The 12,530-nt window shown below is 34.0% G+C and overlaps 1 protein-coding gene across 1 annotated transcript in view; it reads left to right on the forward strand.

The window, feature by feature from the left end:
* The window catches only part of LOC136768121 (cadherin-18), a 157,953-nt gene that overhangs the window by 117,921 nt on the left and 27,502 nt on the right, over positions 1–12,530 (forward strand). Inside the window, exons 9-10 of the mRNA XM_066722178.1 lie at positions 9,060–9,181; positions 11,534–11,651. Coding sequence (XP_066578275.1) covers positions 9,060–9,181; positions 11,534–11,651 — 240 coding nt within the window. The remainder of the gene's footprint in view (positions 1–9,059; positions 9,182–11,533; positions 11,652–12,530) is intronic.

Here is a 12,530-nt window from a genome sequence, read left to right on the forward strand (position 1 = left end):
TTCTCCTATAAAAAAAGTATACCTGCTGAACCTATGAACATCTCATTAGACCATTTTCTTATGTTGTCTTTGGTATTGCTTCTGTGTGAGTCTCAGTTATGCCTTGTTGATTTTTTTGCCTTTGGGCTGTTATGCATAATCCTGTGTGGTTGTTTGTTTTATTTTTAATGTATACGTTTATGGGTTACAGTTTAGAATTGGAAGCCAAAATGTTCTAATTTATGATCTTGATTCATTAAAACTGCATGTTGTGACCCTAAGGCAGTTTTACACTGGCTGGCATTCCGTTAGATGGTTATTGCTGTCACTGAATATGAAACTACTTTGTGTTTGACAGTTTTGGCCCGATTTAAAAACAAAAAAAGGTTTGCATGCTGCTAAAATTATGTGTGGGAGTTAAAGTTCTGAATATTGCAGTACCACTTCTGGTTGTATTTAATCTAAAATAGTTGGAGCTTGCGAACAGGGAGGAAGCAAGGTTTGCCAATGTGGCTGCTGAAATGGGCAGGCACTGCGAGCCAATCACATCGGATGTTATTCAAGTTAAAACTGAGGGGAGGTCATTGTGAGAGACTACACAGATGTTTATAAGTAGAAGAAAGTAGCATCTAACAATAAATAGAGCCGCCACTGAGAACAGGTTTTGTAGTTGTATGTACATGAGTCGTTTAAACCCAGCTGTGATCTCATTTTCATGTGCTTGTATTGTTTTTAAATATATTTGTATGTTAGGATTGTATCTTTTGTTTGCCTAAACAATAATTGTATCATACATATTGTCTAGATCTCTCCATTATGCTGTAAATATTAGTGAAAGTTAATCTTATTTTAAGCTTAAGCTTATTTTTTTATAGCATAGAAAAGGGGGTCTGACAACATTGTAAGCAGTGGCTTTGAAGAAAGTCAAACCACGTCATTTAAAACATATTTTATGTACATTGCTTGATTACACAGTCTGAGGCAACTGGGCTGCTTCCAGTTTGTTTTGTCTGGTAGTGCTTGAATGCAATATTCTAGAAACTGTCAGTGGTGTCTCTAAAATGTTTCAGTGAAAAACAGCTGATCTCACAGTAGTCACAAAGCACATTAAAAAGGCTGCTGAAACACTGACAGCCTATCATGATGAATTTGAAAATGCAAAAGACGCTGCAGTTTCTCCTGCAGTAAAGTGGGGAATTGCTGCAAATTGGATGAGCCGAGTTCAGAAAGTGAAATGGTAATTTGATCCTTTAAGCGAGGATCAGAGACTAACAGACCCAGAGCACAAATGTTAAATGACTGTATATTATTCTTATTTGGATATTGTAATGCAGCAGCTGGTAAACCGGTTGCCTGGCATGGATGCAACTGTACAGACATTTGAAATTCTGCAACCACCTGTAGATTCTAGGGCTGGGTTAAATCAAAATTTGGACCTACCTGTTAATAGCAAACTAAAAACCTGTAAATCATAGAGGTTACATTTCTGATTAGAAGAAAGTGTCATCTTACTAAAAATGAAGCTGCAACTGAGTACAATTGTGTAGTTTTCTATTAGCGGGTGGGTCAAAGTTTTGATTTAATCCCAGCCCTAGTCTCAGTTACAGATAATGAGCTTTTTGAAAAAGCAGAAGAGTTCCATAAAGCATGTAGTAGTGACATATCACCCTCATGTCCAAATCAAATGCTAAGTTTCTAGACATCTCTAAGGAGTGAAAATTTAAAAAATCTATTCTTGTTACTGTAGCCACTGCTCAGAGATCATTTTCCAAACTGAAACTGATTAAAGCATACTCAAGAAATACAATGTGTTAAGACTATCAGGACTAGCTTTGTTGAGGAAAGAATGAGAAAGAGCAAGGCAATGGGGAACTTTGTGCAGTGATTCGCACAATGGCTGCTAGGCATCCCTGGAGTATACTGGTCCAACAAGAGCCCAACACTGTTTACTGAGAGTGAAAGTGAGCCTATAGGCCTTACTGTCTCTCTCTCTCTACGTGTGTGTGTAATATAAAACAGATCTGTATCTACACAGACAAAATTTGTAAAGGTCAAAAATGCTTAATCTGTGAAACACTTAATGTAGCTTACAGTGCTTTAAAGCAGACATGGGTCCAAGTAATTTTTTTACAAGTCAGAGTCAAGTCTCAAGTCTTAACCTTCGATTCTCTTGTCAAATCTCAAATAATGATGGAAAAGACTTTTACATCAAGTCAAGTCCAGATTTGAGGCTTCCAAGTCTTTAAGTCTTACTAATAAAGTATAAATATTTTATTTGTATTTATGTTATATTGATTTTGTAAGTGTATTGTCTCAAATTTAAAAAAAATGTTTAGCTGATTTTATAATATTTAACCCTTTGAAATGTATGGACGTACCGTCAAATTCTCATTACTCGCAAAACGCAATACAGAAGCCAAATGAAACAAAATTATATAAAATCAAAACATACCCAAGATATGCTGTGTCTAATATGTAATGTTGTTTACAATCACAAGTAAAAAATAAATTGAGTTGAGTTGCTTACAAAATTATAGTAATTCACAGATGCATATTAACAAGACCACATGAGTACTGACTAAACTTATTAAATTGTATTACCAATTCATTTCTAAGTAATACACTTCAAGGACCAATATTGTGCTATTGTATGCATGCTCCTCTTAAACTGCTTGGCATAACATAACATAATTTGTTTCACATCGTTCATTTGGGATTATGTCAATATTTTTATGCATTAAACGCCATTTACAACAAAGTGTTAATTTGCTGTGTTTTCTCAGATGATTTTCCCCTGCAATATTTGCATCCAGACTATAATGTCAAATTATGCTCAGTCAAAACACTGATTGATGCTTCCGGTAGAACAGGATCAGGCAACCAAAATGTTTAACTGTAATTATCTTTTCCTAATCAAGGCTTACAATAGTATTAATATCCATAATTCCATGTGTTTCCAAGCGTGATCTGAATCCTCACAATTAATTGGCAAGCAAACAGCTAAATATCATAATGGGCATAAATGGTATAATTTAGTAAATATTTATGAAATGTAAACAATACTTTTCCAAACTGTCTTCCAAAATCAACACACTAAGATGTTTTTAATTAATTAATTATATTAAGGAAAGAAACTATCTAATTTTCAATAGAAATATTTTATATTTTAACAATGGTTTTGGTTGTTATTTTTGCCTTATTGTTTATTTGTTTTTAAAAATGTTTGAGGTTTCAGTAATTGTCCTTTAATAATAATACAATAATGTATTGTAATAAAAAGCTATTGAAAGCATATATAATAGTGTGATGCAGCCTATGTTTCCAGTCAACACCATTGGACCCAGGTGAGAGGCTTGCATTGCCACCATTTTGGCTCGGTACTGAGCTTGTATGGAGGCCACTTTCCAAGCAAGTGCTTCTCATCAGGAACAAACGGACAATATAAACAGAGGAAGGCTTGGTCTTGAGGTAGATTGAGGTAGTCTGTGGATGAAAACTTAAACATGTTTTGTTTTAGTGCTATAAGTTTGCATTACATAAAGATTATTTGTATTATTAGAAAATCAATTGTAAATATTTCTTCTTTATTATTTGTGTATCAGTATCGAATGTGTGCACATAGGGTATTTAGTTAAAAACCTGGTTCTCATTCATCAAGTGGAACAGTGTAAGGTTGGGCTTCATGAAAGCTAGGGTATTATTTTGTGTGTAATTTTATTTCTCATTGTAAATAGTCAACTTGCACTACAGCAGGGATGGCCAACCCTGTTCCTGGAGAGCCGTAATCCTGCAGTTTTTCCAGGTCTCTCTAAAGCACCAATCACTGGATACCTTGAACACAAGGACATTTAGCCTAATTAAGACACTCAATTGGCCTAATTAAGCAGTTAACAATCTGGATAGAATAAAAACCTGTAGGACCTGTGGCTCTTTAGGACCAGGGTTGGCCACCCCTGCTCTACAGTGTTTAATTGTGAATCACAACATTGCCTATTGTGTGTTATAGAAGGTTATTGGACTGATGGTTAGTCAGTGTTGGAGCTATTCTGACCCCTTGTTCACCAGCATTCCCTCAGTATACAGTGCACTTAGGGTCTGATTTAATCAGTTTTTCCCCTACCATTATCAATTATATCTACTATGGTAAAATAACTTTTAATGTAATACAGACAATTCAGTAGGATACAAATATACCACAGTCTAAGCCTCACATAAATATTTTAAAGGCTGTAATTAAGGCTGTAGTCAGTCGATATGCAACATAATCCTTGTATTTACGTATGTATTTATTCATGTAATATTTTGTACACAATATTAATTATATTATTTGACATAATCAATGATCATTGTAATGGTAGAATGCTGAAATTCAGCATGACTAATTTCCAATGACCTAGAGAAAGCACTTTTCACATCTTCTCTCAGCAATGTATTGAGCGCTTCTGAATGACATGCACATTCCCAGCACACGCGGGGAAACATTTTCTGTGAGAATCTGATTAAGTTACAGCTTCTACACTCACCAAGGACATTTTAAAGCTTATCTCTACTTCCTTCTCCCTGCAGCCTATATGTGTTACAATCTCTTTGCTTTTATACGTTTTCCTCTCACAGAATATTGATTAAAAATAATAATTAAAAGAAAAAAAGTCTGAAAGTCTGAGTCTCGGTGACTCAAACAGTTTGAAATGCTCTGATAAAGTTGCAAATGATCTGCTTTATTTCATAGATTAACATTTATAGCACATGTGACACTCAATAGTTAAATATGATATGCATTCCAATAGCATGGTTTATTTAAATCAATAGTTTGACCGATTACAGTCGTTTTTTAAAAAAAATTGGCAAAAAAGGAAATGTGTATGCATAGATAATTTGATGAGAAAAAAAGATCCTCCTGAATGTCATACAATTAATATGTATAAAATGGCAACATTAACCAGTTCATCTCCAGATGTAAAAAAGTGTGCACCATGTAAAACATTTTGCAAAAAATAAAAGTTAATGTTTTCAAAACTTGCTAATTGCTATATAGTATTGATATAAGAACAATAAATCAACATCAGTAACTTACATTTTATTTTTCATTCAACTATTATGTGTAACAAAACCATGCCTTATGTTTTGCAAATGGCCATTTCATCCTGAAGAGACGCTTAAACACTATACAGTGCCCTCCAAGTACATACATATAATATTTTTTCCCCCAAAAGAATGAAAACATGCAGACTTGTAATACTAACACTACACAGAGCAACCTCGTATTTTTTTTAACAAATACTGGTTTGTAAAAATTAAAACATTAATTATATGACTAAGTGATATGTAAAGAACAATACACAAGTACTCTATACCTATCAAATGCAACCACAGTGTTGTAAAAGGCAACTAATAATACAATGCATAGAGCTTTGATGGCTTTTGATCATTTTAGTAGATGTGTGAATCCACGGTAAAGGTATTCACTAAGATTACTTCAGGTAGATTGCAGATGGCAATATTGCATAGCACACCTTAAGTGAACAATGCCATCTGTCAAATGAAAAGAAAGTAGCGAAAGGCAGAACATAAATGGAGAGTTACAAAATTATAAATACATTATGCTACTCTGAGACTGTTTTCATTATAATTACAGTAAAACCAGCAAAGGTCAGCAGTATGTGGTGCTTTTCTAATCTTTCTGAGAAATCTATTGACAGATTAGTTAATCCCCCACCACCCCTTATTTTTCATATTAGGGCCTCTTTCAGTAAATGTGAAAAAGTCTGTAACTATTTTCAAATCACATAACTATTAGAGATCAAGGGGCCTTTCACACCTACAGTTTGATTCACACTGACATGCAGTTTGGTTCATTTGGAGATATACGTGAAACCTCTGATATTGTTGTAATCGCACCAAGATATGGATCAAACCAAATGAACCTAAACCACTAGAAAGGGGTTGTTGATTTCTTTGAACTTACATACGTTTGTGACATTGCTCTGCCAATTATTGTTATTATTATTATTGTTTTTGCAATATGAACGCAAATACATTCTGGTTCACTTCGAAAGGAACTGCTGTATGTAGAAGTGGCATACTCAAATGTCAAGATGTTTCAGTCAGGTCAACACTTAAACTGAGTGGAAAATAATCTACTTGTTTGTCTACTGTTTTGATCTGTATAGACCTGAGTGCTGCTCGTGAATCATTATTATTATTATTTTTATTTCTTGGCAGACGCCCTTATCCAGGGCGACTTACATCATAAGTGCAAAACAAAGTGCAAAAATACAGTGCAAATCATGGCATTTTAATGCATTTTATCAGAGAACTGGTGGGTGTTTCTGAAACTGCCGTGAACTTGTATAAGTCATATCTAATGAATAGAAAATACTTTGCACCACATGTAATAGTTAGCTTGGAGACTGACTAATTTCTAATGTAGTGAAAACTTCTCTTATTGAAGTTTTATTCAAGTTCCTTACTGAATAATATCAGGGAAATGTCCTACAAGTAAACCAAAATTACAGACTGAAAGAAATAAACAAAAATGCAGCAAAAACAGACTTGGGTTTAAATCTGAGATTAGAAATTCGGGGGGAATCTTTGATTCTGATCTAAATTTGCAATAATTTGTTATTTACAGTGCTGAAGTGCTAAAATTAGACTATCTGACCTATTCGGATGCTGAAACAACAGTAAATGTCTTAATTTAATCTAGATTGGACTACTAGTATGCTACATTATCTAGTCTTACAAGTCATGCTATAACACACTTTAATTACGCCTTTATTGTCATCACACACTGGCATTTGGGTCATTTAAGGATTCATGTAAGTTGTTTCACTTGTATGTAAGGCATTGAAGGACTGGCACCAGACTATTTAACCTAGCGGTAACACTTTACATTAAGTGTCCCTAATTACTGTGTATGTACTTGGTAACTACCACTGTAATTATGCCTCTTTACACTGCATTTACACTGTAACATGTAATAACTAGTAATTAGTAATTAGGGACACGTAATGTAAACCTAGCTTCTTTTTTCTTTTTATACACCCATGTGTGGAAGTATCAACCACCCTTTTATCAGAGCTTCACCCTCAATTGAAATGTTAAATAATATTATTTTAAAAAGAATAAAATGTATTCTTTATACTATACTCTTTGTTTAAATAATTAGTTTAATCTCTGATTTTACTCCTATCCTTCTCTATTTGTGAATGGCTAGATTCTTCAAATGTGTTTTGTTAATCCCTATTCTTGTTTCATATGTCTGTATTGTATATTGTGTTAAAATTACCATGACCACTGACCAGGAAAGGTGCTATATAAATAATTATGTATTATTTTGTATTATCATCATGATTTAGGCTTGCTGCCGTAACTGGCTTAAGTCTCTGTATCCATACAAATATTTTGAATTGCAAAAGAAGCATCAAAAGGATTTAAAGCTGGTAAAGAAAATATATAGAACACAGTCATCATTTCACAAAAAAACACAGAGACAGATGAAGATTTCCAATGCTTCTGGAAAGAGCTGGGTTCTTCAAAAGCAGATTTATTCATTACTAGTTTAAGGCCTTAGGTATTGTCACAGAAGGGAACATCAAATATAATCATCTGTGGAACATGGTGCAGTAAATAATAGCATCTGTTTTTAGCCTAAAGAAGGAAAAAAGTATATTTACACATTTTGTATCGTAAAACAAGTATAATTGACCAAGACTTATCTATATTTTTTGAGTTTCCTTTCTTGTAAAACGTATTTATAGTAATTAATGTGTGTGGTTTTGTCTGGAGGGCGTTTAAGCAGGTATATTGAAAAAAAGTTTTTTCTGTCCATTTCACTTATGTTAATCGCTGACAGAATTGAACAGAAACAACAGAACTGAAGTTGCCAGAACTCGAATGCCCAGTTTAAAAGTCCAGTTACTTATCACCCCGGCACTTCACTGGACCATCCCCAAGGCAATAAAACACATTTAAGAATATTTTTCCACTCATTAATAGTCAATTAATCAGATTAACACTTTACAGCAGTTGCTCACGGGAGGTGATATAAGCTTCAGTATTGTGAGGGATAAGAAAGTATGTAACTAGATGCTAGTGAAATACAATCCTGAGATTAATTTTAAAGTTCTAAAATGCTTCATCCACATGCATTACCTATCGTAATTATACCTTAGCTGACAGTATCGGCTTGAATATGTGGATTATTTAAGGCTTAACATATTTGATTAGAGGTTGCCTGGGACATGAGTTCCTGTCATGACAGTGATTTTGTTCTTTCACAGTTCATGGAGAAACACAGTAAGAGTGAGCAACTTAGTATTAGCCTAAGCTGTTATATTACATATCAAAAACTGTGAGAAAAAGCTGTCTATTGCTAATACAGCTAAATTGCCATAGGTGTAATATGTTGTGTAAAGTCCATATAAATGTCAAGCCGAAAGGTATTAGTTACCAGTCACACACACACACACACACACACACACACATATATATATATATATATATATATATATATATATATATAATTATTTGAACCGATTTATTTGAGTTTAAAGAATAAGTATTAGTTATTATATGCATATACAGTCATTTGTGATATTATTTATATTGTATTTATTTATTTTAACATTTGCAAGGAACATATTAGCTTGCTGGCACAGGTACTTCACCTTCAGATTGTTATTCTATGTATTTGATAGAACATCAACCATGCTTAACCTTCTAGAGCAGCAACTCTCAAACTTTCTTCTGCATGCTTTAGCATTTCACATACACATCCAGCTGGGAACAATCCCTGGATATAACAGTACTAGGTAATACCCACCCATATTAGTCCTGATGATTTGTTGCAATTGACACAATGGGTTTAAATTAGAACCATAGTTAAAGTGAAGTGAATCACGTTTTTAAGCATTTTGTTTTCATTATGATCCTTACTTATTAAGAGCCCTGAGTGACAGCTTGATTGTTTTTTTATATATAAATCTTATAATACATGAATGTATCTGTTTGTGATTGTCATTGTTTTCTTTATTTTTCTTTCTTTCTTTATCCTTTTTATTTTTTAAATCTTTGAACAGACAACCCCAGTCTCCTCAGTCATGTTCCCGTTACAGTTCAGATTTTAGATGTCAATGACAACCCGCCTGAGCTTGCCGGTGATGGGGATGTAGTTGTTTGTGAAAATTCAAGACCCGGGCAGGTAAGCTGTTGTGTCCCGTGTTTGCCATTCGCTTCAGTGTATGACAAGAAGGATAGATTTATTTTCAGCACTACAGCATTTCAAGCATCTTGACCTTATAAATTATTCAGTGAACACTGATGTTTCCAGCACTAGATAGGCTGCATTAAGTGCACGAAGCGGGAAAAAATGCTTTCTGTGTGTTACACAGCAATGATAATCATCAGTCATTCAGAGTTGGCATGTGTGCAGCAAAGCATGTCTGTTTTGATTCAGATCACATTTATATTCCCTGTTAATATTTTTCCATTTATATTAAGATGGCTGCTTATTTTGTACAATCAGCGAGAAGAAAAGACAAAAACAATCAAGAACTAGAGCAGATTCATCATTAAAGGAAAACTTTACAAACACTGACTTAATTAGTAAAGTGAAAATTTGAACAATATTCAATAAAGCACTTCTAAGAAAAATTGAACTGATAATTTAAACTATTTAGGATATTTGAGCTTTTGTTAAAGCATGTTATTAATTGCAACAAGACAGCATTACAAGATGAGACATACATTTTGCAAATATAAAATGTTTTGAACTGGATACAAACATATATTCAAGATGCACTGTATGGTTTATTCCATGGAAGATTATAGCATTATAATTCTCACTTGCAGTGATTAACAATACATGTTGAGAAGACACAACATTATAAACCTGTTCTGTTTCAAAGTGTCCAGGGCAAGAGAGCACAGTGCAGCAACTCTACTCTGGTTGCTCACTGAAAAGAACAAATCATTAACATTTTCTGTTGCTTACAGAATTCAAGATATAATCAAAATCCAACCATTTTTCACATTGGATTCACATTCAGGTGTTAAAGTACAGTAGTCTCAGCCTTGCATGGGAACTTTGATTAATCTGAAAGACCTGCACTTCATTCAGCATCATTGAGTTTATAGAACAACAGATTAAGCAAAGTGTATGTGTTATTTGGAGTTCAGCTAAAGCAAATGTAACACCTGTGCATATGCAAGAGAAATAAATACGTCTGATTTGGCAGAATTTAAATGTAATGTTTTGTAGAGAAATAACATGTTTACTTGAAGATCTGATGTTGTCCTTTAAGATATTTCATTGTCATAGTAACCACAAATAATCCTGTGGGAATTAAATGTTTTGCATTTTGAGATTATTTATTTATTTAGTAGAAAAGAGCAATTTTAGAACATACTGATTGTTAGATAATTAAAATAAAGTATAAAGAAAATGACAAATGAATCACAGTTCCAATGGTTTTTTTTTTTCCTTGCAACAGTATTTTTCCATTATACACTCTAGAGTAGGGGTTCTTAACCTTTTTGCACCTATATACCCCCCCAATCCTCAAGTATGGATGCCCACTCAATTTATATAATATATTTCCATATGGCTCCAGTAAAACATACAGAAATAATCAGTACTCAGGACAGTTATTTTCAAAAACTTTCTTCAGGTTCACCAGGAAGCAAATCAAATTCAGTGCAGCAAAATAATTTGCATTAAAAAAAACAGTGCAGTGCTTAATTAAATGTTTCCAGCCAGGACACGAAACCGAGGAGCGTATCATCTGCTGCATCCAACAGGTTTCGTGACTTAGTTTTGATGGCTAGTAACTTTGAATCTCCGGTAGTGATCATCACCAGAGTAATACATTATATCAAATTGAGATGTCCCAGTTATCAGAACCATTGGAACACCTGTATTTGTGGTAATAAATTATGTTATTCGGGAGCTACCTTTACTTACATATTTTATTTTCCATGGACCCTCCATGGTCCCCCTGATCCTAACACTCCCTGGAGGTTAGGAACCACTGCTCTAGATAAATGAAGTGATCTGTGGGTTGCTTTAAATATTTGTTTTTGCTTTTGAAAAGAAAAGAAAATGTAGAAAACAGTATGCTAACCTGACTTAGCTGTAGAAATTGAATGTTGCACTGCAAGTCCCTGTGGAACCAGGTTGAACTGATGATTCATGGGAAGCTGTAATTGGCTACAACATACTGTGATGGTTCTCTGCTCTTCTGCAATAGAAGCTGATTAGGTTAACAACCCCAAAGAAAGCCAATTGGCAGGACTATAAAATTGCAATGGTCTTGGGTCCTACTGGCTTGTGTTTTAGTTGTGGATTTTGGTGGTATTTTAATCGATGGCTGAAAATCAAGATGGAAATGGTTCCAGACACAGATTATAAGAGAGATCTGATGCATAGCATTCTGGCACTGCTTTTTCAATAAAAATGCAAAACTAAGGGCAGGAACACTTGATGTGCTCTGGATACTGTTTAATCAAGGTGATATGTTAAGTAACATGAACATTTTATCTGTCTTTTTGATAGGTCATTCAAACAATTAGTGCTGTAGACAAAGATGACTTTGCAAATGGACCCCGGTTCCAGTTCTCTTTAGCAAGTGAGCTTCCAATTAACCCTAACTTCACACTGAAGGACAATGAAGGTAATGCTTTTATCTTTAATTATTTAATTGAAGGAACTAATTCTTGTTGTTATTTTTGAAGCATGCTCTTAATGAATCATCATTTATATTATTGGTATAACATAATTTGAATTAGCTGAGCTTGTGTAGCTTAAATTAAAATAAAAGAGCATGCAAACATCACTTATCTAATTAATATTCATGGAGGTTAATTTTAAAATGATAGACTTCTTTCATCTGCTCCATTAATTATGTGTATGAGTTTATTTGTCAATACTCTCATCTATAGACTTCTCTCTCATTTTATTTAAATTAATCGCATCAGTGTTTACATTTGTTTTAACTTTGAATTGTGGATATTTGAAGGTTAGATTTTGTATAATTGTATCACCCAGCCAATGACTCTTCAGTGCTATTCACATCATATTAACCAATATGGACATACTGAAGTTATTTTTGATATAGTCTTGTTACTTTATTTCTTAACTTAATTTATTTTTTTGCTGCTGCAATTTTCACACCCACTTCACACCCCTCTTTATACACTCACCTAAAGGAATATTAGGAACACCTGTTCAATTTCTCATTAATGCAATTATCTAATCAACCAATCACATGGCAGTTGCTTCAATGCATTTAGGGGTGTGGTCCTGGTCAAGACAATCTCCTGAACTCCAAACTGAATGTCTGAATGGGAAAGAAAGGTGATTTAAGCAATTTTGAGCATGGCATGGTTGTTGGTGCCAGACGGGCCGGTCTGAGTATTTCACAATCTGCTCAGTTACTGGGATTTTCACGCACAACCATTTATAGGGTTTACAAAGAATGGTGTGAAAAGGGAAAAACATCCAGTATGCGGCAGTCCTGTGTGCGAAAATGCCTTGTTGATGCTAGAGGTCA

Source organism: Amia ocellicauda, chromosome 2 (genome assembly GCF_036373705.1).
Source record: "Amia ocellicauda isolate fAmiCal2 chromosome 2, fAmiCal2.hap1, whole genome shotgun sequence".
Lineage (NCBI taxonomy): Eukaryota > Metazoa > Chordata > Actinopteri > Amiiformes > Amiidae > Amia > Amia ocellicauda.